This window comes from Xylona heveae, assembly GCF_001619985.1.
Source record: "Xylona heveae TC161 unplaced genomic scaffold L228scaffold_2, whole genome shotgun sequence".
Lineage (NCBI taxonomy): Eukaryota > Fungi > Ascomycota > Xylonomycetes > Xylonales > Xylonaceae > Xylona > Xylona heveae.
Window position 1 is genome coordinate 1,871,837 of NW_017264194.1, and position 24,400 is coordinate 1,896,236.

Sequence of the window (24,400 nt, forward strand, 5' to 3'; positions counted from 1 at the left end):
TGGCGAAAGTTCGTGCGCTGTGTAATGTAGACAAAAGGTGGGGCATCCGACGGTACGCCTACACACTGTACTGTCTCAATCATCTGGCTCGTCCTTTATAATCACCGCCGAGTCATCCCCATGACCGTTATCCCCGCCCACGGTTCCCGCGACAACTGACTTCCCTTGTGCCCGTCTTGACGACGACCCGACTGCGTTCCTCTCAATATCAAGTACTTGAATCAGCGTGCCTCTGGCCGGTCTGACTTCTTCTGCAGCAATGATCGTCTCGATTCCCGCGGGTGTCAGTTCGTCTTCGGGGCCCCAGGGCAGGGAATCGATATCAATGTCGAGATTCAAGAGACAACGCAAGATGACCGATGCGCCAGCCTTGCTCAGGACAAGATTCGCCTCTTTGCAGCGTTCCGAGCAAACGCACTCGACGCAGCCATCTTGGCAATGGCACGCCGCGACGCGATCACAGGCCTGATGTAAAAGCAGATCGACAAACTCGAATGCCTTTGTAGAAATCCCTGAGCCTGCGGCGCCGCCCTTGGCATCGTAAAAGGTCAGTCGGGCCGGACGTTTGCGCGAGGTTTCGCGGCGCGCGAATTCCTTGAGGGCGTTTTTGCATTCTGTGCGGACGTCGCCGGGCATGCTGATGACGAAATTGGGCATGAGAGAAAGCAGGGCGTGTTCGGCGGCATGAATGGCCGCGGCGGCATTGAGGCGACGGGAGGCAAGAATCTCGAGTGCTTTGGAGGGCACGTCGAGCCAGAATCCCTTGGACAGGATCTCGACGGGGGGGTTGTCGACCTGGACGGCGTCAAGAATGCGGCGGCGTTTGTCGACCTTGAAGAAACCAAAGACGACCATGCGGACTTTGATGCTGCCGTAGAAGGCGCGGGAGAGGGAGTCTGGGATGCGCCGAATGGCTTCGGTCTCAATGGGGTCGACGTCGGTGTAGTCGCGTTGCTGGGTGGTCCAGTCGATGTTGGCGCGCTCGACGCGGGCCAGGCGCGAGTCAATGGAGAATTCCTTGACAATGTATGTCTGGCCTTGGTGGAGATAGACGCCACCTTCGTAGATGGTGAAAAAGGCCCGAGACGGTTCGACTTCTTCGAGCACGACGTTGCGGTTGTTGGTGATGTCGACGACGGCGAAGTGCCCGTCTTCTGTGTCGCGGATGGCGACGAACCGCGACGGATGTGGACGGAATCGTTCATGGCAGTGGTAAAACCCCAGAGGGTCTTTGACCAGGCGGTCCTGCGCGAGCTCAGGGAGGTTTTCACCGAAATAGATTTGGTCCTCGTCTGGGCGAATTGGCATCTCGTATGCAGCGCACTGAAGATGTCCTTCGAGTACGAGCGTGTTTTGTAGATCGACTCCCAGTTCACAGTTGGGCTTGGTGAATATCTCATCTGGGTTCTCCATGTAGTACTGATCTGTGGGGAAACAGTCGCCGAGCAGCACGGACAAGGAGTCTTTGTTACGTCGTCCAGCTCGGCCACTCTGCTGGCGCAGGTTGGAGATGCTGTATGGAAACCCTACGGTAATTACGGCGTCGAGAGAGCCAATGTCGATACCGAGCTCGAGGGCGTTTGTCGCTATGATGCCGAGCAGTTTGCCTTCGAACATTTCTTTCTCGATCTGCCTTCGATCTTGTGGTGTGTAGCCGCCTCTGTAGCCCATCACGCGCGCCATGACTTCTGGTCGCTCGAGTGCCCTCAGCTCGGACTTGACAGCGCCTACGAGCACTTCGCATTGTTTGCGAACGCGACAAAAAGCAATGACCCTTACGCCTCTCAATATAAGTTGACAGAATAGTTTGGCGGACTCCACCATGGCATCCCCCCGGCCCGAGGAGGGATCAGCTGGGTCCTTGAATGGAGTGTTCCAGCATAGAAATTCCTTTCGACCAGAAGGCGAACCATCAAAATCAATTAGTTCAACGTCATCCACGCCGAAGATGGTATTCATGTGTTCCTCCGGATTGGCAACCGTGGCTGAACATGAAATGAATTTTACATGGTGGTTTCCAACCGCGGCGCATATTCGTCGAAGTCTTCTCATAATGAAGGCAACGTGGGACCCAAAGAGACCGTTGTATACGTGAAGCTCGTCGACAACGACGTATTTGAGATTCTTGAGAAAAGTTCTCCATGACTCTTCTTGGGGCAGAATTGTTATATGTAACATGTCCGGATTGGTGAAGATGATTCTTGCTTCATCTCTTATGCGATTCCTGTCTTGCATGGGTGTATCGCCATCAAAGGTCTCGACAACGAGATTCTCCAACCCAGGCATGAGGCTCATCAACTCTTTCAAGCTTCTTCGTTGATCTTGAGCCAAAGCTTTTGTCGGGAAGATGTACATTGCTCTAGTATTGAGATCTTGCTCTAGTTCGTGCAAAACTGGAATCTGATAGATGAGAGATTTCCCTGAACTCGTAGAGGTGGATACAATAACATGGCGTCCATGATACAGATGGTTTATTGCTTCCGCTTGGTGTGAATAGAGTTGCGTGATCTCTCGAGTATTGTACAGCGCGTTGACCAATGTCTGCGACAATTGAAATTCTAGTTCGCCATGAACAGGAGGTTGGGGGTCAAATACTCGATGCCCATCAGGGACTATCTGACCAGTGTACCACTCTAGTGACTTGATTTCTTTAATGATGTCTGCTATGGAGGCTCGTTCCTCTGGTATCCTAGCGGGCAGTTTTGCGTAGGCTTGCCTTGCAGGAGTTGCGCTCCGCTCCTTTGAAATGACAGGAATATAGTCACTCAGCTCTTCTTCCAGACGGGATACTGGATCAACCCCATCTGCAGCAGATTGGTTGAGGAAAGCGTTAACCGCAGAGGTAAACTTGGTATTCCTCTTGTCAATCATCTTCATCATCTGCGCTTGACTGTAGACGGGCATCTTCAATCTCTCCTCTCGAAGTTTCCTGACTGGATTCACAGGCTTCCCTGTTTTTGGCTGCAGGACCTGACGCTTGAGATCGCCATCAATGAATTCGAAGAAGAGTACTTCCCTTCCTCTCCTTTCTCTAGCACCATTGTGACTACCCTCATCTGGCGTCTCCAGCGGGGCAAAATGGTCCACTTGTCGAACTTTAGTTCCAGACCCTTCCACAAGGACATCCAAGCTTGCCTCGTCCACGTAGGAGAAATTTATCGCGTTAGGGACCAGAGCCTTGATCTGACCAATGTCCGCTATTATCAAAGGTCGTTTTACGTGGCTTTCGACAGCTGACTTGATGTTGTCAAAGGTTGTTGCCAAGTGTTTTCTCGTACAACAAAATGTATAGACCAGGTTCAATGCTTTGTGGATCTGTCCAAGCTTTGTGAAATGTTCTGGCCATGGGACATTACTATTGACGAAGTTCGACGAATCTTGGCGGACCAGCGCCGGTGTGGAGTCTGAAGCTGATTTCCCCGAGCGGCGGGACTTCTTTCCACCATCATGAGTCTTGGTAGGTACTGTCTGAGTTGTCGTCGATGGATTTTCACTGGCGGGATCGGTGGGAGTTCCATTTTCCAGTTCGGAGGCTTTTCGCTTCCCTTTTCTGACGACTTTATTAGAGACCGTTGCCGCCCGCAGCTTGGTCATCTCGCAAACGAGAAAACTCTTTCGAGCATAAACATCAGGATCTATGGTTTGAGCCTTGGATATTGCCCCTAAGCTTGCGTGCTGCCTCCTGGCGTATGGATAGGATGTTCACGTCAAAGTAGAGGCGCGTCGATTCGCGCATCCATTCGCGAGCCCGTCAACAGTCATGTCGTCATAATTTGACATGGGTTCAAAAAAAAGACAGCGTCTTAATCTGTTATAATAAATGGCATTTTTCCCCTGACATCTCCGCAATTATCAGAATTACATTTTATATTTACCAATCTAAAGGGTTTGTATCAATGTTTGGAGCTGAAATTTATTTATTTTTACTCATAGTGCCCCGAAGCGGCTGCGAAACGCCAGTGTCATGCAATGGAACTTATTAATGCTTCTATTTGTTTCTGCCTTTTTGAGATCTAATCATTTCTGCTATACACGGTGGCATTTACTCAAAGCTCGAGATGCATTTAGGCCAGTTCTCCTTCTGTAAAATATGCCTTTTGAAGAAATGTACGATTCAAGATGGCTGTAAGATTTGAGTCGGGCAGAGGAACGAGGTTTGAAACATTTCCCGGCACCCTACAGTCAGGCTCTTATCCGTAAATTTCCAAACAACCACGGCTTCCCAGTGCCACAGAAATGACTGGGCTTCTTTAACGCCAGTAAGACAATGGCGATTGGGGTATCAATCTCGAGCACCTCCCCGAAAACTCATCACCCGGCACTTACAGCGTCTTCTGCACTTCCAAGATCTTTTCCCGCAATTCCGAAGCTATCTCATCAGATTTGGCCTAGAATAGTACTAGAATTAGTTGCCGAATTCCGAAGGTATTGCAAAAGCAGTCGGAAAGACATACCTTCAATTGTAATGGGACCGGCTTCCCATCAAGAAGTTCAAACAGTGTTAGGCTCTTTCCCTTTCCGCCAAGCTTCATATCCTTAATTGGGACATTGAGGATGACCTTGTGAACAAAATCCGAACGCATAACGAGTCGTGCGGGGGGCGATTCTTTGTCAGACTCTTCATCAGTCTGCGGTACATTGACCTTCAAAACACCGAGACCTCTCTCTTTCCATTCTTTGTTGGTAAACGCGTAAAGCTTGCATCTGCAAGAAAAGGCGGTGTGTTCGCCCTCCTCACCAGTTTCCACTATGGAAATTGAACGTTAGTATCTCTTTGAATGCTGCTCATGTACTCAGATAATTATGAAGGTTATCTTACCGGCTTGCGGTCGGAAAGGCTTATCCTCCTTGTCCTTGGCATCTTCTGAGCCGCCTGGCGTGTCTTCATCGTTGCCATTTGCCTCTGCTTCTTCCTCTTCCTCGTCATCTGGCGGCGCTCCAAAGGGCTTGGCGGGCTTATCACTTATTCCAATAACGCCAGGGCCATCATGGGAAGCGAAGCTCTTCAGTCCACCACCTCCAAAGCTCGATCCAAAGCCCGTTCCGAGCTTTCCAAACCCAGAGGCAGACGAACCGAAACCACTGCCGAAAGATGTACCTGATTGTGAAGCATTACCAGCGCCGGAGTTCAGAGTAGCGAAGGGGCTTGCCTTGCCCGATGATGCAGCCAATGTTCCAAACGGAGAAGCCGCTGAACTAGCAAGGGCACCAAAACCAGAAGCCGCGAACTTTTCTGCGGAAGTCTCAGCTTTGTCGGTCTGGACATTTCCTCCTGAGCTGGAAGCACCTCCAAGTGAAGGTGATTTTTTGGCGGCAAGAGCGCCGAACGGTGAAATGGCGGAGGTATTCGAAAACCCGCTGCCGGGTGGTATCTGCATCACACGGAGCTTATCAATGCCATGCCATCGAGGTATCGCTTTTCAAAGGGCCTCTGATACCCTACCTTTGTCTCGGTTGATTTCGCCTTCTCTGGCTCTTGCGACGTATCGCGATGTCGTTTCTTCTCGGGCTCATCATTAGCTGCTCTTCCCGGCCGACTCTCTTCAACGACCTCGTTAGTCTCGACAAGAACCTTTTCCTCAGTTCCTGGTTGTCCCGCCGCTTTGACCGAGTCTTTGTCGAACTGCTCTCTGCTCCTCTTTCTTTTAGGAACCGGTACATCTATTGCGGGACCTTCTAGCTGGCTGGGAGCGGTTCCTGCATAACTTGATTTAGCTTTTGCACCTTTCTCTACGTTTTCGAAGCATCAAACCTTCCGTCCCGTTGCCTTCTGCCGAGGCCCTAACGTCCTTTGAGGCGCTACGCTCCTGATCTGGCGCCTCATTTTGCATATCCCTAGATCTCTTTCTTGTGCGGCGCTCTTCTTTTTCTGCCGTAGCCTCTCCACTTTGCGCGGCCTCCGCTTCCAGGTCGTCGAATGATCGCTTCTTCGTCGACCTTCCTCGCTCGCCTCCCTCCTCCTGTCGCAGTTCCGAGGAGGCAGGCTTCTCTCCTTCAGCAGAGCTTTCAGGTGGCAGATCCGGATTGGGGCCTGACGCAATGGATGTCTTCTTGAACTTTTCGCGAACAGGGCGTTCGCCTGCGTCGCTATCCCCCACCGAACCGGCATCGTTCGTTATGTCCCCATCGTGAGTTGCTTCCATTCGGGGTGACCGGTTCGCTTCGTCGGCGAGATCGATATTTGCGCTGTGATGTTTCGGTGAGGCAGCCATTTCTGATTGGAACAGTGCCTAGGGAGATGCCAGTCAACCCCCGCAGTACAATATATGCGATATGCGAATTTTTGCACCTTCGAGAAGACTAACAGGCGCGTCGGAAGATTGAATGGAAGCAGGGCGGTTTGAAAAGTCGAAGTCGACTGACAGTATGGCGAGGCGATCACTCTTGGTATTCTGCACAACGTGCGTTGTAACAACAGCGGCGCAGCGAGGTGTCAGAGTACGTTGCTGTCAAGGCGAGAAGGCAAAGAGACGCAAAGGAAGCGAGCCAGTGCAACGAAGCTGCTGCCGGCCAAGGGTTCACACGTCCCAGATGAGCGTAGCAGCGGGGTGCGGTAACCACAATGCGATAAGGTGGCTGTTGGTCAAGGAGCCCCAGGGTGGTGTTTTGCGTATTATCGGCGGGTGTTGGAGGGGACCAATGTTGTGTTTTGAGTGGGTAGTGGGCAAGAAGGACGGTCTACCGCAGTAACTTACCCTTGTGACTTGGCGGCACCAAAGCAGTCGAATTGGGGAATTGCGGTTGCGCCTGCCAACATTTACCGAGACCGAGTTGTATCGGCTAATGATGATACGTCAGACAAACAGCTTGTACTTTCGTGATTCCACCATGGCTATTTGTAAAGATCCGAACAGTCCATTTCAAAAGGCGATTGGGCCATCTATGAAACGCCGACTTGGGAATTGTTTCGGAAATTTTGAAGACTAAGAACGTGTCACATTCGGTTACCAGAACTATTCAAATGGTGCAGCTGACTTGAAGAAGACGTATGCGCTGAGAGCTTGCATTTAGCTGATACGAGATATATTATCATCAGACAACCGTTTGCTTCAAAAGATGTATTTCAAGCTGAAGAGCAAATTAACGCTCATACTTTTCTTGGTATAGTTGATAAGATGATTGTCCACGAAGCAGCGGTCCATGTAAAATAGATGCCGAGCATGTGAACGAACTAAAATATGCATAAACTGGAGAAGAGCTACTGGTCCGAGATGGGGCATTCCTTGGAAGCCCCATTGAAACACGAAAAGAAATGCCACAGCTTCGCGGAGGTCAGACAACGAGCATAGCACTAGCTAATAAAGCAAAGGCAGCCGAGGCCCACGTAGAAGACGAGTAACGGGTAGACGGCAATGCCTACACGGTTTCGAACTACCCCGGAGCCGCCAAGAATGCTGACACCGGCAGCCAGAGACCATAAGACGAGAACAATATACACTGGTATTCTCGCAATGGTAATGAGGTGGAGCGCGCTCAGCATTGCAGCAATCACCAGTGGAAATAGCGTATAGCCAATGATGCACACGGACTGGAAGAACGAGCTAGAGCAGGAAATGTCAGTCAACAGGTATCTTTCCCCGAATCAGAGTTACAGTGTCATACATGTTGCCGCCGAGGAGCTTGATCTGAAGCGTCACGACAGCTTCACCTATCCAGACCATGGCAAACACTCCGGAGAACACCAGCGACTTTTGTTCCTTCGACGCAGTCATGGACAATAGCAAGCTAAGTAACAAGCAAAATACGAGGGGACCCCTTTCAAGCACAGTTAGCAACCAAGCCAATACTCCTAAACGCTCCCAACAGCATTTGCTCAGTAAGTGGTAAGATCTTACCATAGATCCCAGTCCCGGAGGCCCTCACTCATGCCACCTTGAAGCACAACATCGGCGTCTGGCCATCTGCCAGCAAGCCCTCTAACACCACCTGCTAAGCTGCCTCCTTCTCCTCTCTCTGCGCCGCCGATGCCACCGCCTCTCTGCAATAAACCCCCGAGGAGATATTTCGGCCAAAGCACCTGTCTCATCTTCTCCCAAACGGCTAATAGATCTCGTGATAAAGTCTGCCATACACTTTCGTCTATTGTGTTTGTAGGTGCGCGACGGTCTTCGCCCGGGATCGACGATGTTAAGTAAGATTGAGAGATTGGGCCGTTGGAGGACGATTGAATGTTGCCAGTCAATGGCTCACGGTCAGATGACGTTGGAGGAGCGAGCGGGTCATCCAAATCATTCAAGCCAGCTGGGGCATGCAAGAGTTAGTTATTTGATCTTGAAATAAAGGCCAGAGCTTGTTACCATCATCTGGATCAATGAGGTCCTCCTCAATAGAGTTGCGGTTGTAGTGCTCATATGGATTCGCTGATGCGCTTTCCATAATTGCGGTTGCGGATTAAAAAGTGGAATAATTATTATCAGAGGTCTAAGTACGGTAGATGGTAATTAAAAGAATGAGAAAAGAAAACTCTCCGATCGCAATTACGATCTCATTAAGGAACTGTTTGTGAGGCACAAAAGTCTGTTGTCGGTGGAACAGCTCAGTAAATGCACTACCGTATCCTTAACAGCTTCACTGCTTCACAAGGGCCGAGCTGCGCGTCCTTGGGAAGGGTCGCCCACCTTACGTATTACGGAGGGACAATATACCGATACGGCGGGTACGATATACCATTTACGCTGTTAATATCTCAACCGTAGCAGGCAACAGCGTCAACATATGGAGTTACACGGCTTCAAATATTCAATTGTAAATGATGGATTGGACATAAAATTACTGGTCTCGAAGTTGCACATTCTTGTGTCTTTTAAAGTTCAATCTCATGACTTGGAATCCTGAGTCTCCTTAAAATGAAGCTTGGAGTAAATTTTCGAGAAATATATATTCGCGAATAAACCATAAATAGATATTACGCTCAAAAATATTATTATCGCGTGAGATGTAAATAAAAGAAATCTGGCAATTAAAACCCCTAATTTATAATTGTCTGCTTGAGTTTTATCGAAGGGTGGAATTATTCTCTAAATTGGCCGTCGATTGGGCCTGATTGACCGGCACCGTATTGACATCACGCGTCACTCCAAGTGAAGCTCGCGACCTACGTAAAGGCAGCCCTTACTTGCCTCAATACAATGAACGCAATGGCCAGCCTCTCAACCTTCGTCAGAGGACGAACACAGCTACCTGCACCGCCAAAGCCAGACGGAAACTCACGGCCAGAGACGCCTCTGTTTTCCAGTCGCCGATACTCTGGGAGTCGAGCCGACGCAGACGCCCCGGCCAGCAATCCCCAACCTCCAGTATCGATATGGCATGCCCGCAGGCTTGGCAGTATAACCAGCCCAAACCTAAGCCGCAGCTCGACCACAGAGCGAATATACCCTGCTGAAGTCGAGCAAAATGGCAAAGATATCGACACGACGTCGTGGGATGAGCGTAACCGCAACCTTCCTTCAGCCTGGGACACCGATGCCGAAGGGATTGACGACACGGTGAGCGAGCTACAAATTTCTACCAGCGGGCAAGTCCAAAACGAGCAAAATCTACAAAATGGTGTTGCGCACGAAGACGATATCAAAGAGGAAGAGGACGATGCGCACGTCCAAACTTGGCCTGAAGGGCTCCAGCCAGCACATGAAGAGACATTGACTGAAAGAAACGCGGACGACTACCACTCTGAGCAACCTTATGACGAATTCGGACCAGTGAATGACCACAACGCCGAGACCGAGATACCCGCCGACCAATTCTCAGAACTCATGCAGCAGGCTGCAAATATGAATGCCATGATGAACGCGCAAGAGGCGATGGGGTCTTCCCGTTTTGGGCAATCCAATTCAAACTTCTACTCCAAAAACAACAAAAGAAGCACAAACCAGTCACTGTATGAGCAAAACCGACCATACAGCCCTCAAGAATCGTATCCGCCTACTACACCAGGCGGATCAGACGACGAGGTAGAGCTCGTGAGTGCAACCCTGCCAGAAAACACGGCAGAATATCAAAAACACACTGCTCCGCAATGGACACCTCGGAAACGACAAGATGCACCTGGCACTGCGCAGAAGGTTTACTCCACCCCGAAACTACTCTACGACAGACAAAGACAGCGTGGAATTCCCAGAAACGACCAATCCCCACAGCCACGGTCAAAGGCACAATCCGCACAAGTTGCCGGCAGGCGAGGAGGCGGCGCAAACAGCCCTTTCGAGAGGCCTTCAAGTGCCAGTCTCCCTCTTCGAGGTCCAATTCCAAAACCGCAACGAAACCACCACCGCGCGGGTTCCATAACTCCGGATCAGCATCTGCCACAATCCGCCGACAGCGCCTCAATGGACGCTAGCGCGGAAAGCGGAGCGGATGATACGCTTCAAAGCCTCACGAGCCGCGCCGATACAGAAGTCGAGGAGGTGAAAGAGTCATTGGATTATGATCCGTCCCGATTCTCTGAGATGGATTATTCCGAACTCAGAGACCAGCCGTTCGACTCGGATCCAAATGCACCTCCGTCAGTGTTCCCTCCCGAAATGGAAGCGCAAGCTCTTTCTGAACGAATCAATCTCGTCATTGCCCGACCACGCGAACAGCAACGTAGATTTTTCTCCTCCCTCACCATTGATGAGTGGGAAGACTGTGGCGATCTATTCGTTGAGCGGTTCGGCGAGCTGATTGCTAAAATGAAGGACACCCGAAGAGCGAAGCGCAAGGCGCTCGCGGCTTTTGAGGATGACATTGCCGTGCGAGAAGAAACGGTCAAGAACAAGAAGATTAGCATTGATGAAGCCCTTCAAAATATGCGCAGAGGCGGCCAGGACGTCTTGCGGGGAAATGGAAAGGGATGACTGAGCGGACGGGCATGCATTAACCATTTTTTTTTGACTGCAGATTAATTGCTCAGCGTTTATAGCAAGTGGCATTTTTCTTTTCCAATTGTATTATGTAGCTCATTGCTGTAATTAAACCTAAACAAAGAGCTCTATGAATAGCAGAAGAAGAAGAAGAAGCAAGATACACCGCATATGTCGTAAAGCTTAAAGAACTATTAGAAAGAAATTCTGCTTTGGATACCTTCGTATTGTGATGTAGCAAGCAGAAAAAACGAAGAAATGAAACGCTGCCAGACACGGCCACACTTTGAGCGGCTTCTTGTTGAAACGAAGACACTATGCAATTTGACATCCGCTTCCAATTCCAATTCCGCTTCGCAACTTATAATTGCCCGATTTTACGCCTTTGATCCTGAAAGAGGGGGGATGAAACGCCAAGAAAAGAACAAATGTGAGAAATATGAGTAGAGAAGGCAAGATTAAAAAACCAAGATTAATGTACTGGAAGATATTAAAAAATTATACCAGAGAAAAGCTGTAAGTGTCATTCAAAGAACAAGTCCACAATTGAATCAAAGATGTCCTGTCGTGCAGGAACTTTCCAGTTGAAGAGGAAGGCCCATATCCTACTCAAACTGCCGGCAGAAGACGAGGAATGCGGAAACTGGAGACCTTGGCGAATACTAGTCGGTGAACCATGAGCGGAAGCATTTTGCGCGGCCTGCTGTTCCCACCATTGTTTCTCCGCAAGTTCCCCTGCACGACGAACAGCGACCTCTTCATCCTCGCAACGATACAGGTCACATTTCACACACTCCACGCAAGGATGGCCTGGATTTGGCCGAAAGTGTTCGCAGAAATGGCGGTAGCCTTCGCGGGCGACGTCGCGCCGACAGACGTAACACATCTGATAGCCGCATACGCAAGTTAATTTGTTGCAGCCGGTACTCTTGACAAAGGATAGGTTGCAGCGCGGACAGGTGCGCTTGACAGCCTCTGCCATGGCGCGCTCAATGGTGCTCCGAAGCGCTTGTTTTTCAGATTCATAACAAACATGAATGTCTCGCCATTCCTTTTGGCATGTGAGGCAGGAAGATCGACGGCAGATGGGATTCTTGCAGGTGAACTTTAGACCGTAGCGAGCGCGACGTAACCGCGTCAGAGAGTTGCAGAGGGCAGTTGTAAAACGCACTTGGAAAGGAGGAAGATAAGGTAAGATGAAGATAGCCATGATCAACAGGGGAATGAGGAACGGAATCGTGCCAGTAGCAAAGAAAAACAACAAGCACGTCGCAAGCGATAGTAGACCCTTGCGCTTAAACCGCCATGCTTGCTTGTTGGGGCCCAGATAAATATCGTCCACCTCAGCGTAGACGCAAAATGGGCATCTTACGAGAGGCAAGTCGCTCTTGGTCAAGCCGTCGTTCATGATCCTCTCCTCCATCTTCCGCCAGAGCTCTTTCCCGTTTCTCTCATCCGCAAGAGCGCGTTTCACCGACGGCTGCGGAATTGAACCGCTGCAGGTGCTTTCTCCTGAAGAAACAGAAGCTATGCATCTGAGCGTGATGCTTTGGTGGTTGACGTTGGATATCCAACCCTGCCCAAAAAGGGCTTCGCTCACAGTGTACCTGAGGCACCTGAAGCAAATAAAGTGTCCGCCAGAGTCACAAGCAGATAGTTGCTCAAATGCCGTTGGCATAAAGCAACACTCACAATCCTGCATTGCATCGTATTGCTCGGCTTCCTTGTTGTTTAGCTCAGTAGCTAAGGTTCGGTCTCGATCCTCCTGCTCCTCTCGCTGCTGCCGGAGCACCGGAGCTATAAGACTGTCAAACAGCTCCCGATTCAATTCGGAGCTCTCGGTGCTTTTCAAGACAGGCACAGATCGTCCTTTCTGGCCATCAACTGGCCGCATGACGATCAATGGGTGATCCTCGACGCTCGAAGGGACAGTTATCTTCCTCCTCGACAGGAACCTGCTAAGAGCGAAGCGCCAGGACTTCGCAGCCAAGGCTGATAACACGGGTCTCGTAAGCGTGTAGGAATGATTATGTTCCGCCAGAACTGCATTGATAGTAGAATGACTGAGACCCTTGAACTCCTGGTAGAAAGCATTTTTGACGGCCGTCCTATAGGCCTCACTCCGGAAGCGTTCCTCGACCGGCAATGCGGTTCCTTGGGATGGCGAATTTGCTCGTGTGCTGACGGATGAACGGGCTTCCTCATTTCCAGCAACGCGCCATCGTCCACGCACCCATTTGTCTTTGTGCTTTAAAAGCGTCTCAGTGACTACATGTAGTCTGCTTTCTTCGTCAAAGCTGCCTAGCATTTCCCTGAACACCTCCGCCTGGATATCAGGGAATATAGCTGCAAGCGTAAGGAGAGATTCGTTGAGAATGCGAAGGTTAGCATCTTCAGGAATAAGTGTCAAGGAACTAGACAAGATTGTCGCCTGCGTATCTTGTTGAGGACTGAGTGATGCCAAGGAGGCACTCTTTGCTGAGCTTCGACTGTGATCGCCGCCGCCCCGTAGAGGCAGCCAAGACGGAAGAGTCGCCATGCAGGTAAAAGGGCCGTCCAGGCGGATTTAAAAAATTATAAAGGTATTAGAACCGTTTGTAATACGGCAAAGCCCAGTAAGAGCCTCCCATGATCCTGGTTCCTAATCTTTCGGAAGAATCGATCCGATTCAGAGGACTAATATTTGTTTTGGCACATGCCACTTCACTCCATCCGAGTCGTTCGCGAAGGGGCGGCATTTAGCGTCATCAGTTATCCGTCACACAGAACGGATACTTGTTTGTGATTTATTTAGTATAATTAAAAGAAATTACTAACAACCAAGGCTCAATGGTCTAGTGGTATGATTGTCGCTTCGGGTTTGGCTGTTGCCACCTGGTTATCCCAGATAATCCAAATGTGACAGGCCCCGGGTTCGAATCCCGGTTGAGCCCCATTACCTTTTTTTTTTTTAATCAAAATTTTGAAGCTATCACCGCTCTCAGCTTTTCAGTAAAATGAAAAAGATACGGCCCCGCCGCGTATCACCTTTCCTTCTTATTTGTTCTCTACGTAGAAAATTCACTTGTTAACTTGATGCACGTATACTTGATTGATGCTCGATAGCTCTCAGATTTGTGCTCCGGCCCAAACATTTGTCAATAGAGATCAATAAATAAGTCCAATTCAGTGATTCAAGAGTGGATTTCTACCAGTCTGGTGAAAATATACAATTACAAACAAGTTGTGCTATGACTACTTACACAGGGGGAGATCTCAAAAAAGCAACAAATAGACGGACAAAAGCAAGTCAGAAAAAAAAAGGACACAAACACAATCATAGCCTTGGAAAAGTGCAGCCGTTCCATCGTGCCATACCACAGATCAACTATCTAGACTGATTTCATTCCCAAACTCAGACAAGCCGTTTCCAAGCCAACCTTCGTGACCAAATGACTATCCTTTGCGGTTTCGCAGGCTGACGTGACAGACTGACGTGAGCAAGTCCGGAGACTCAAAACATCCAAGAAGAGTCTCACAACTTTACTGGCCGGCTTTGGCATAAGCTTGGTCAATGAGCTTCTTGTATCTATCGAGGATGCCTCGTCGGTTCAACTTTTGCGCCGATGTGACAAGATTCTGTAGAAACGGTAGTTGTCAGCGATAAGTCTGTTGCAAGTTAGGGATTAGATGCACTTACGTTTTGAGGTGTCCATTCCTCGTCGACGAGAACGACTCCGTCAATGATCTCGATTCCAGAGAGACCGCCCTTCCTTCCTGCGGCCTGCAGCTCCTTGAGCACGATGCCCTGGAGTTTCTCGTTGTGGGACAGATCCTCAAGGCCATGGCCCTGGATCCCATGGTCAGACGCTATTGACTTGAGAGCAGCCTCGTTGGGCACAATGATCGCAATCGGCTTAGATTTGTCCTGCGCAGCATAAACGCAGATGTTGGCGACAACGCTATTGGCGCGGTACAGGGACTCGAGCTACAGCAGAAAGTCAGTAAAGCTACGGGATGGAGCAACAGGAGCATGGAACATTACCTTTTCCAGAGCAATGTACTCTCCGTTAAGGGTCTTTACGAGGTTCTTCTTCCGATCGACGATTCTCAAATGGCCATTGTGGTCAAACTCGCCAATATCACCGGTCTTGAACCAACCATCAGATGTGATTGAATCTTCCGTCTCCTTCGGATTGTTCACGTAGCCTTCCGTGACGCTAGGACCACGAATCCAAATCTCACCCTGTGGCGGGTTGTTTGTGGCAAAATATCCAGCGTCGGGGAAATCGACCAGCTTGACTTCAACGCAAGCAGGCGGCTCACCCAGGGCGTTATCAGACCACGCCAAGGGATCCATGAGAGCACCCATACTACAAAAGTTAGTATATCTGATACATATCTTCACCAGTGTAGTGGAACTCACGCATTAGTTTCTGTAAGACCGTAACCAATGATCAATGGGGAGATGGCCATTGAGATGAAGCGCTGGGTGTCACGAGCGATCGGGCCACCTCCGCTCAGACAAATGCGCAATCTCCCGCCTGTAGCTTCCTTGACCTTCTTGAATACAACGGTATCGAGAATCCCGGAACCCGGTAGCCCTGTGGACATCAAGAAGCCCTTTGCCGCCAGGGCGCCCCAGAACAGATTCTTTGTAATGGCGCTACCTTGGTTTACTTTGGCAATAACTCCCTTTTTGACCGACTCCCACACGGCCGGAACGCCCACGAGAATGGTAGGTCTGAATTCACGAATGTCACCCTTGCAGTTGCGCACAGAGGCATCTGTGAGAGTCCTAGGGTTTCCGTAACCCATAACCCCGCCCCAGTACAGACAAGAGTTTTCGAATACGAATTCAAGAATGTGGGCGAGGGGTAGGTAAGTAAGCAAGGCATCGCCAGGGCCGATGTGGGGTCCGACAATAACATTCACACCGGCGACTAATGGAAGGTCAGATGCAAGTCGTAGAGAAACACGTTTGGGGGAGGGGGAGGTTCACTCACTGGCAGCGATGACGTTTCTGTGCTTCAGAGGAACGCCCTTGGGCTTTCCGGTTGAGCCAGAGGTGTACATGACGCAGCATAAGTCCTCGGGTTGTGGAGGAACAGGGTCAACAGGGTTGCTTTCGCCCAACTGCCGCAGCTCCTCAAAGCTCAGGACGGTGAGATAGTCGTGCTCTTGCTTGAGCTTGTCGATGTCACCTTGCTTGACATCACCATCGGAATTGTAAATGACATACTTGACGTCCTTTGCTTCCTTCAACGGGTTGATAAGCTTCGGAAGCAGATGCGGGTCGAGGAAAATGGCGGTTGCATTGGTCTCAATGAGGGAATGAGTAAGACCTTCCTCACCGAGCGTGTCGTAAGCAGTTACAATGGGAATCGACTGAGTAACGGAACCTAAAGTCGATCAGCATGAGAATTTTGCAATGAAAGGGTATCTCAAAATGATTCAACTAACCATGTGCTGTGGCAAGCCACTGGGCGCTAAACACTTTTGATTAGTCCAAAGTTGCCAGACAGCCAACGAAAGGATCCTTACCTTGTAGCCGCAAAGATTTGAACCTTGTCTTGGGTAGAAGACAGCCCAAGCTTCCTGAAGCCAGAACCAATTTGAGCAGTGAGCTTCTCATACTCGATGAAACTCTTGTACTCGTAGCCGCTGAGCTCAAAGTAGCTCCATTCCTTTTCTACTTCTTGTTCCTTTCCATCAACCATTTTCTTAATATTCTTCTTTTCTTTATGCGTCTTGATTATTTTCCGGGACCCGATGGCCTTGGCGTTGCCGAACTTCTCGGCGCTGCGCTTGATGAGATCATAGATGGTCGCAACGCCCTCTTCAGGGCGACTGACGAGTTGATCCCTCGCCCGGGCATTGCGACGGGGAATTGTCTCGCCTTTGACAGGCTCATAGCCAGGAGCTTCCACCGAAAAGGGCGGATGCCTCACAAGCCTCGGGTGGAACTGGGCTTTTGTCGACATTGATACGTTTGTTAATAAGCTGCGTTCCCAAAACAGGCCAAAACGGCACCTAGCGATACAAAATATAAGATATAATCAAATCAAATCGATACAGCTAGCCAAACAGCTTCAATCAGTCCTCCGTGAGGGATAGTGCGAGAAAGTATGTAAAGTTTAGAGGGGAACGACAGTTGTCGCGAAGGAATGACGGAAGAACAAAATGGTTGAGCTGTGTCGTCTGGATGGGGGTAGTGGAGTGGTTCGCGAGCTTCTAAGCAGGCCTCAGACTACTGAGAATCAGAGACGTCAGGCCGTCAAGGGTACCAGCAACCTACTCCGTACACTGTTGTCAATGTGTTGCCGGATCGGCTCTTAACTAAAACCGTTGTTGTTAGGCGACCGGCATGTGCCCGGTCAAAGCACTCGATTCGGTTGATCCCCCAGTAATAACCAGGACACGTCTGATATTACGACGGCAGAGGAGTATAATCCAAGTCTATTTCAGAACGTTTCTACAGAAAACCAGCGCACCAGTTACCTTGCGTACCATGGGAGACGCTATCTGGGCGGCAAACATACCTAACCTCGGAAAGGTATGTACTGCTTGACGATGACCGTCACGAGTCTATGGAAAAATACCATTCAGAAACTAATTGCCTACGGAAGTAGAACCTTGCTGCCTAAATCTCACCTGGTCAATTTGTAATCCTATTATACCTCTTGAAAAGAATCGTGAGTAGGACAAACTGTTCATTATTATGACAGACCCAATCATAGTGATGATGTAGGCGAGCCGAGTCCCTTGCAGTGCCCAGTCGCTGAGCCAATACAGTGCCACAGTGGCATCAAGCCACGTCAAAGCCCAGGTCACTGCCCCGCCAGGTCGTGTCCTGAAGTATTGCGCTTAGGTGTGATGGGGCATAATATCAGGGATGCAAGGTATTCACCCAGGCAGGCTTCAAATATGGTTTCGAAAAGCTGCTGTTGACGATTCAGAAAATCAGATGCAGCAGTTACACGCAAATGACGTTTGAGTGTGCTGTAGCTGAATAGTTGATTAACTGTCTATTAGTTAAACTCCCGAGCTAAGCTTTGGTTCACTCTCCACTCTTGATTAGAGCAGACTACTGGACTACACTACTTTAGGCTACGTTCTAGACATTGTTAGTGGAGCTCACAGACTTCAGTTGAAGCTTTTATCATCGTCGTGCTTAATTGTAATAAAATATCAAAAAGATTTCGCTCGAGAGAATAAAGTAATTTCGTTCCCTGCTAGACTCATATCATTTTGTCTTCCGAATGGCCATAGACACCTTGCTGTCCCGCCTGGGCGCTCAATGGGAGGATCCGGATGAAGGTGGAGTTGCATCTTCAGAAAATTATCGAGTAAAAGTCGAACAGAATAAATGCTAATGCTCTTGCGGCTTGAGCAGAGTCGTTCTTTCTCTTTTCGCATCCGATCCCGTCACAAAATCTTGGATTTGTCGATCCAGATGCATCAAGCTTAGAACTTACTGTTGCTGGCCGAGATCTCACAATTCTTCAGTCGCCAACAATTCTCTCATCGAATCGTAGTGGAGGAACAACCGGTGCAGGTAGGCAAGCTCTCCCAGGTCCCATAGGAGTTATGGGATAGATCAAATTCAATGCTGATAAGCAACCGCATTCTCTAGTGGTGTGGAAAATTTCCCCTTTGTTCGCCGACTGGATTGCCTCTCCCCAGAATATATTATTCCAGACATCACTTCTTGATGCGAAATCCAATGTCCTGGAGTTAGGGTGCGGCATCTCCGGCGTGGTCGGTCTGGCTCTTGCCCCCTTCATTGGAACATACGTTGCCACTGATCAGGCTTACGTCCTCAAACTTCTCAATCAGAATATTGAAGAGAATACGGAAGCCTCATCTCGCCCGACAAAAGCCCCTAAAAAGCGTCCCCAACCGAAGCCGTCGAAACACTCCGTTAGCCCAAGAGATTCCAAGACACCTCAAAAGAAGGTCAAGACAATGTCCTTGGACTGGGAGCTTGATGAATTCTCTGGACTATCTGAAATACTAGGTCAATCAAATCCTAACGCTCTTGACTCGGACCAGCGCACAGGTCTCGATGCCGTTATTGCCTGCGATTGCATCTACAATGAAGCCCTTGTCGAGCCTTTGGTGCGTACTTGTGCTGAAGTCTGCAGCTTGAGGCAGGACGGCTCCACTCTTGCCCCCACACTATGCATTGTGGCACAACAGCTACGCTCACCTGACGTCTTTGAGGCATGGGCAGCTTGCTTTGACCGCTATTTCAATGTTTGGCGCGTACCTGACGAACTGCTCACAGACGGTCTAAAAATGGGTTCAGGATATGTAGTACATCTGGGCATCCTTATAAGATGAAGACTGAAACTGCAACGCTTGGAGATCTTTGGTTTGACGCGGTGATAGTCATTGGTATACCTGACGTAAGAACATCTTTCCTGGATGGTTGGGATTTGGGACGCGTCCTCGTAAAATTTTGCTCTTTGTTTTAAACCATAATTGTGACATTAATGCTAAAGGACAAGGCAACCCGAAGATATCCAGCTTCGTCGGAAACAGGACTCCGCGAAAGACCATGCAAATACACACGCATAGACCCAGCGCGCTTTCCTTTCAACAAAGGTGCCTTGCTATCGTCGAATGAAAAGGAGCCGGAATACTGGTCTTGATCAGCATTAAAAGCCTCTTGGGGCTTGTACATAAATTCGAAACAGCATCGATGTTGGCTGGAGTCCAGATTTCCAGAATATCTCTCTAGCCCTCGCAAGCATGGACGAGTTCCTCATAGAAAGTGTTGTTGAACCGTACACACTTCAAATAATGGAATGAGAAATGGAAGGTCATCCTGTTATGTTCTTCCTGGAGGAGGGTTAGCCAGTCAAGGTTACTGAAATGAGATGAATTACATACGCCCGACATGATGGCTAACACGTCTGTGTTTGACATGTTCTTCACCGCCGAGTGAGTGCCGCAGAGTCCTGCGTCAAGTATGTAATCTTGGGCAGCAGTCTTGTCATTCTTGATGCGGCTGGTCCAGTAAGTCCTCTCTGGCTCGCCCACAAGGTGGTCCGCTGTCCGATGAGCCATCTTCTCCGGTTTCTTTGCAAGGCTATAATGACCTGCATACACCACCAAATTTTCGGTATCCTGTTTGAGAAAAACTGCAAATACCTTCTTAAGGTCGAAGGTTACCAGCGGTGCCCATGGGACTGTCATGGCACAATGCTGAGCCGGTTTAGTTGGCACAAAAGGGTGGATCTTCGGGTCAATCACCCAATATTCATCGCAGTCAACGACTTGATTTTCTTTCTTTGAGGCGGGGATTTTGTTGTATATTTTGGCTGGATGACCGCCGATGAAGTCGCAGAGTTGCTTTCGAGTGAACAGCTCCAACGACGCAAAGTCGTCACCCTTGATTGCAGTAGGGGACAGATCGTCAACCTCAGGAAGCGTTTTGAGGAAAGGCAGTGAAGGTCCATTGCTGGGACTGTCTCGGCTGAGAACTGTCTCTTGAGTGCCAATCTCCCCTCCACCGGCGTGCAGGTGGCTGGCGTCGATGGTCTCTTCAGGCTCCTCCTCTTCGTCTGACGAGTCATCAATGACCGAACCTATCCAGCCTCCGGGTGGAGCAGACGTCCGAACTGAGTCTCGCGACTTGACTGGCTGGTTCCTTTTCTCCACTTGTCGTTCAAGTCGGGTGACTGCATGCTCAGGTTTAACAGTCTCGCCGTATTTGATCAAGACCAGCACCTCGGGAACATCGATCCGATGGATGACTTTGTTATGGTCGATGAATTGCTTCACCGACTCGAAGTGGATTTGGTGGCATCGGGAGCAGACAAGGTGCACAAATCTTTCTCCACGCCTGTCCCAAAAGACGTTGATATTAAATCGATCGACCGCAATGGGATATCCTTTGGTCAGAATCCCGCCAGACGCCGATGGACCAGCAGCCACGCCAGAAATTTGTTGAAGAAGGCGTTGAATACGCGCGAGTTCCGAACGTTGCTTTGCCCCTTGCTCTTCAGAAACTGGAAGCTCAACGAGTTTTCCACCAGCGATGGAGACAAATTTGCCTGATCCTATCTCGAGCAGGATGTCTTCGAGACGTCCTTGGTAATTCTGGAGCTCTGCGATGACACTGACTACCTTCTACAACTCGAGAACCCCGTTAGTACTAGTCAACTTCATGATGATGTGCGGGTGGCATGGTCGAAGCTCCCGGCCTGGTGGATAAGGGCTGGGGCGAGAATGATCAACTTACAGCGTGCTCGGTGTCGAGCCCATCCTTTTTCTCTTTGAATTTGAGATCCTGCTTGGCTCTTTCATGGAGGAGATCCATCCTCTCCAGGTCTTCTTTGACTCGAGCGAGCTTAGTTTTGGCCCATTCGCCGTCAAGCTCGGCGATCTCTGCCTTCGTTCTGTCAACCTCACTGAGAAGGGCCCGCTGATGAGCTTTGAGAAGCGCCAAGGTGCCTTGAAGCTGATGCGGGCCTCCAGCGGACGCAGCCTCGGCCTCATCGATGTCCATCATGTCAGTATCGCACACAGCTGACTCGTTGTGCTGGAGTGGTTCAAACGAGGTAGGAATCTCAACTGAGTTCAACACCTCAGGTTCGATAGATTTCTCGTTCTTGACACTGACTAAACCCTCTGACTTAAAGGGCTCGTCGCTCTCCTTCGTGGCTTCAACTGATGGAATGACCTGTTCAAACTCAAATTGGAAATTGATTGGTGTCAAACGTCCCTCGTCTTGCACGATTGGCTGGTCGAATTCATCAAACGCAACGTACTCGGACGGCGAATGATGCCTCTCAGGGATAACGATCTCGAAAGGCCCGAATTGGCGATGTATCCCATAAGAGGGAGGAAATCCATAACTCCTCGTCCTGCCCTGCCAAACTGACATTTTCGTTTTGGCGTCCTTTTTTTCACTGTCCCTTCACTGTTCCCACTCAGTGAATAACTTCCCTTGCCTGCTGAATTTGCCCGCAGAAGCGTACTACTGTTTTCTTCTCTATTTGTGCTCGAGGGCCTTGGAATGAAAGTATTCTCAAAGTCCAACTGCGTCTGGTGCTTGCGATTTTCAGAGGAGCGTTGATGGTGTGTTATGGTGTGACTTGACTCTCTCACGGATGGATGAAGACGCGGGAACGTCTTGTGGCTGGGACATTCTGGCTACTTTATTACTTTCCCTCTTTCTTTCTTGTTTTTTTTTTGGGGAGCAGGGCAAAATATTCACTGTTTGGGCTCGTCAAGAGACATCATGCCTCTTGACAAGGCTGAACTAGCTGTGTACCTGTTTGTGTGTGTGTCAATGTTCAGTGAATGACTGCATGATGAAACATGTGCACGTCCATGAACTGAAAGGAACAATACCATAGTGAGAAATCACTGATTCACAACAGAGTTGAAGAACAGATTAATAGATAGAGAATAGATTTGGGGTATTCGTCACATACTGTCTATGCTATGGCGAGACGCATACTTTTTGAGAACCTGAGATAAATTTGCCAGAAGAGTTTTGGGAATACTGACCTTGTCATTGGAAGAGCGTTTCCCTGTGAGAAGCAATAGTTGATCATATTCCATACTAAAAGACTGTTGGCAGATGAGATTGATATGCACAGGAGGACAAATTGATTGATTCATGCTAGATATGTTTAATAGGTTCGTGTATCGAGCAATATACGGCCATCTGCGCCCCAACGCCCAACGCGTAAACAATATGTCTCCTCCCCGGCGACGAGAAATATAAATATGAAAGAATAAATGTAGTAGTAGTGTAGAAGGGCACGAAAGAAAAATAGAAAAGAAAAAGAAGAGAAAGAGAAAAGGGGGGAATAGAGCGATATATGGAATTAGATTGTGCGCGGTGAAGAAACCGGGGGAGCGCTCAAGTCGACGTTTGGAATCCCAAATTAACCAATCAACAGAAACCGGCCGAATTCCATTTATGCCCTTTTGCGAATTGCCAAACTCCTCGCATGATCATCACTTGTAATGACTCCGTGTTTGCGATTCTGACGGGGGGTTTTTTGGTCGCCAAACTGGAAATCTTGGTAGGCAAATGATGAAAGTGTTTAAAAATAAAAGTATGTTGCACCGCCGAGGGCAGTCATTCCCAAGCCGACCCACCAGATCGACTCGGCGGTGGTTGAGCCCTTTGGCTTTTTCAGCGACATGTACTCAAGGGGAGGCGCCGAATCTCCGAGGGCACGCTTCAGTTTGCTCTTCGAGGTTGACGTGGATTTTGCCCCGCTTGAAGTTGGCGTCGGATTCAAAGTCTGAGTCGGCAGCATCTGAGGGGGGCTGTACACGAGGTACATTGGGTTCACCGGGCTGCCGTCGAATTGATACAAGTTGAGTCGCTGGACGTTGTGGTAGCGATCAAGAACAACTTCATATTTCTGCGTTGTGAGGAATGCAAATGTTAGAAAAAACAAGAGAACCGTAGGCGCAAGCACAGAACAAAAATCCAACAGACTGAATCAACATACCTTGAAGAGCTCGGTTTGGTTATAACGAATGTAAGTAGAATATCCACTGTTGCAAGGATCGGAAAGCAGTTGGCGGCCATCCACGGCGATAGGCGTCAGGATTAAAGATCCATTGTCCACCTTAGTGTACTGTCCATGCTGCCATTGCATGATACCTTTGGGGCAAGAGGGGTTTTGGGCTTCATGGGAGTCAGCCATCAGTTGAGATCAGTGACCACGGGAAGAGTGTCAACGCACGATTCGCAATTGCCCGATAATACGCTTCCTCATACCAGCCGTCATCGGTGAACGAGTATGAAATACCGGTAAGGTCTGGTTCGATCAATCGGTCGCTGACCGGGTTGTAAAATGCCTATATGCGCATATCCTGTCAGTAACTGCACACACTTCAAACTGAATATTCCCAAGAAGCACTCGATCCGTGTCGAAGCGCTTTCACTAAGATTATATCTGCGGGCGGCTCGTTGAGTTTGAATCTGTTCACATACCGGACCAGTGACAACTTTGCCCGATTTCGTTGACCAAGTTCCCGTCAACTGCGAGTCAACGGCGGCTGAGGCCACCGCGACGAGCATCGCTCCTGCGGCCAGGATAGACTTGAACGACCGATGCATGTTGGGCATGCGACAGAGGCTGAATGAGCGTCGTTGAGGTCGGCCGTACAACCGATAAATCCTTTTTTCTAAACGAACGTTGGAGAATAGTTGTGAGAAAGCAGGTTTAGGAATTAGGGATCGGAAGGAGGGCCAAGGGCGATGGTTTCGTTCCTTGGTTAAGATTGGAGGCGAAGATACGGAGAAATGGGGCAACAGTACTTGTCCCATCAAGCGTGGAGGGAAGACGTGGAGCGTACCGGGTACTTTTGAGACGTGAGTTTAGAAGCGGTGCTATTATTATAGACTTTTGCCATCCCACTCGCTGTATTCGTCACCGGGTATCCGCAAAGGGGAAGTCCAGGGGTACACACTCTGGTCTTCTAGACATGACGCAGTGAGAGATCTTATTCATATACACAACAATTCCTCGTCGTTTGATCCTCTCCAAAATCATTTGGATAATCTAGACTGAAAACAAATTATGAATTTTCAA

General features: G+C 49.3%; 8 protein-coding genes and 1 non-coding gene across 9 annotated transcripts; 3 read left to right on the top strand and 6 right to left on the bottom strand.

The window, feature by feature from the left end:
• Positions 1-75: 75 nt before the first annotated feature.
• Positions 76-6,143, bottom strand: L228DRAFT_207484 (P-loop containing nucleoside triphosphate hydrolase protein; the record flags this gene model as incomplete). The annotated part of the gene is made up of 6 exons (XM_018329720.1): positions 76-3,594; positions 4,033-4,176; positions 4,401-4,747; positions 4,820-5,358; positions 5,439-5,680; positions 5,787-6,143. The coding sequence occupies 6 exons, from the start codon at positions 6,141-6,143 to the stop codon at positions 76-78; spliced, it is 5,148 nt and encodes a 1,715-aa protein (XP_018190961.1).
• A 954-nt stretch (positions 6,144-7,097) lies between these two features.
• Positions 7,098-8,568, bottom strand: L228DRAFT_258838 (Yip1-domain-containing protein). The gene is made up of 4 exons (XM_018334111.1): positions 8,298-8,568; positions 7,836-8,241; positions 7,603-7,755; positions 7,098-7,541 (listed from the first exon to the last, which is right to left on the bottom strand). The coding sequence occupies exons 1-4, from the start codon at positions 8,374-8,376 to the stop codon at positions 7,292-7,294; spliced, it is 888 nt and encodes a 295-aa protein (XP_018190962.1). The 5' UTR covers positions 8,377-8,568; the 3' UTR covers positions 7,098-7,291.
• Positions 8,569-9,109: 541 nt separating this feature from the next.
• Positions 9,110-11,013, top strand: L228DRAFT_244243 (hypothetical protein). Its single transcript, XM_018331873.1, has one exon. The coding sequence runs from the start codon at positions 9,138-9,140 to the stop codon at positions 10,836-10,838; it is 1,701 nt and encodes a 566-aa protein (XP_018190963.1). The 5' UTR covers positions 9,110-9,137; the 3' UTR covers positions 10,839-11,013.
• A 354-nt stretch (positions 11,014-11,367) lies between these two features.
• On the bottom strand, positions 11,368-13,383 carry L228DRAFT_236511 (hypothetical protein; the record flags this gene model as incomplete). The annotated part of the gene is made up of 1 exon (XM_018330835.1): positions 11,368-13,383. The coding sequence occupies one exon, from the start codon at positions 13,381-13,383 to the stop codon at positions 11,368-11,370; it is 2,016 nt and encodes a 671-aa protein (XP_018190964.1).
• Positions 13,384-13,667: 284 nt separating this feature from the next.
• On the top strand, positions 13,668-13,777 carry L228DRAFT_t31. The gene has a single exon. It is a non-coding gene; the product is annotated as a tRNA-Pro (tRNA).
• A 375-nt stretch (positions 13,778-14,152) lies between these two features.
• On the bottom strand, positions 14,153-17,088 carry L228DRAFT_227335 (acetyl-CoA synthetase-like protein). The gene is made up of 7 exons (XM_018330447.1): positions 16,368-17,088; positions 16,287-16,312; positions 15,830-16,225; positions 15,250-15,766; positions 14,869-15,196; positions 14,524-14,811; positions 14,153-14,462 (listed from the first exon to the last, which is right to left on the bottom strand). The coding sequence occupies exons 1-7, from the start codon at positions 16,805-16,807 to the stop codon at positions 14,367-14,369; spliced, it is 2,091 nt and encodes a 696-aa protein (XP_018190965.1). The 5' UTR covers positions 16,808-17,088; the 3' UTR covers positions 14,153-14,366.
• Positions 17,089-18,085: 997 nt separating this feature from the next.
• On the top strand, positions 18,086-19,169 carry L228DRAFT_265880 (hypothetical protein; the record flags this gene model as incomplete). Its single annotated transcript, XM_018334778.1, has 3 exons — positions 18,086-18,143; positions 18,220-18,381; positions 18,460-19,169. The coding sequence occupies 3 exons, from the start codon at positions 18,086-18,088 to the stop codon at positions 19,167-19,169; spliced, it is 930 nt and encodes a 309-aa protein (XP_018190966.1).
• Positions 19,170-19,476: 307 nt separating this feature from the next.
• L228DRAFT_76104 (hypothetical protein) lies at positions 19,477-21,992 on the bottom strand. The gene is made up of 2 exons (XM_018336836.1): positions 21,076-21,992; positions 19,477-20,963 (listed from the first exon to the last, which is right to left on the bottom strand). Exons 1-2 carry the CDS (start codon positions 21,718-21,720, stop codon positions 19,566-19,568), a joined length of 2,043 nt encoding a protein of 680 aa, XP_018190967.1. The 5' UTR covers positions 21,721-21,992; the 3' UTR covers positions 19,477-19,565.
• A 443-nt stretch (positions 21,993-22,435) lies between these two features.
• L228DRAFT_244248 (hypothetical protein) lies at positions 22,436-24,146 on the bottom strand. Its single transcript, XM_018331874.1, has 4 exons — positions 23,800-24,146; positions 23,549-23,663; positions 23,312-23,490; positions 22,436-23,221 (listed from the first exon to the last, which is right to left on the bottom strand). The coding sequence occupies exons 1-4, from the start codon at positions 23,923-23,925 to the stop codon at positions 22,895-22,897; spliced, it is 747 nt and encodes a 248-aa protein (XP_018190968.1). The 5' UTR covers positions 23,926-24,146; the 3' UTR covers positions 22,436-22,894.
• Positions 24,147-24,400: the final 254 nt, after the last annotated feature.

What these genes read in the sequence shown, in the direction of transcription:
- L228DRAFT_258838 (XM_018334111.1), bottom strand. Translation starts at nt 8,376, where the DNA reads ATGGAAAGCGCATCAGCGAATCCATATGAGCACTACAACCGCAACTCT. An exon ending in CCTCATTGATCCAGATGATG is followed by an intron (nt 8,242 to 8,297) that starts GTAACAAGCTCT and finishes TGCATGCCCCAG; the next exon opens with CTGGCTTGAATGATTTGGAT. An exon ending in AAGCTCCTCGGCGGCAACAT is followed by an intron (nt 7,542 to 7,602) that starts GTATGACACTGT and finishes TTCCTGCTCTAG; the next exon opens with CTCGTTCTTCCAGTCCGTGT.
- L228DRAFT_244243 (XM_018331873.1), top strand. Translation starts at nt 9,138, where the DNA reads ATGGCCAGCCTCTCAACCTTCGTCAGAGGACGAACACAGCTACCTGCA.
- L228DRAFT_227335 (XM_018330447.1), bottom strand. Translation starts at nt 16,807, where the DNA reads ATGTCGACAAAAGCCCAGTTCCACCCGAGGCTTGTGAGGCATCCGCCC. An exon ending in CAAATCTTTGCGGCTACAAG is followed by an intron (nt 16,313 to 16,367) that starts GTAAGGATCCTT and finishes AAAAGTGTTTAG; the next exon opens with CGCCCAGTGGCTTGCCACAG. An exon ending in AGGAATGGACACCTCAAAAC is followed by an intron (nt 14,463 to 14,523) that starts GTAAGTGCATCT and finishes CCGTTTCTACAG; the next exon opens with AATCTTGTCACATCGGCGCA.
- L228DRAFT_76104 (XM_018336836.1), bottom strand. Translation starts at nt 21,720, where the DNA reads ATGTCAGTTTGGCAGGGCAGGACGAGGAGTTATGGATTTCCTCCCTCT. An exon ending in GGCTCGACACCGAGCACGCT is followed by an intron (nt 20,964 to 21,075) that starts GTAAGTTGATCA and finishes CTCGAGTTGTAG; the next exon opens with AAGGTAGTCAGTGTCATCGC.
- L228DRAFT_244248 (XM_018331874.1), bottom strand. Translation starts at nt 23,925, where the DNA reads ATGCATCGGTCGTTCAAGTCTATCCTGGCCGCAGGAGCGATGCTCGTC. An exon ending in TTATCGGGCAATTGCGAATC is followed by an intron (nt 23,491 to 23,548) that starts GTGCGTTGACAC and finishes ACTCCCATGAAG; the next exon opens with CCCAAAACCCCTCTTGCCCC. An exon ending in ACCAAACCGAGCTCTTCAAG is followed by an intron (nt 23,222 to 23,311) that starts GTATGTTGATTC and finishes CTCACAACGCAG; the next exon opens with AAATATGAAGTTGTTCTTGA.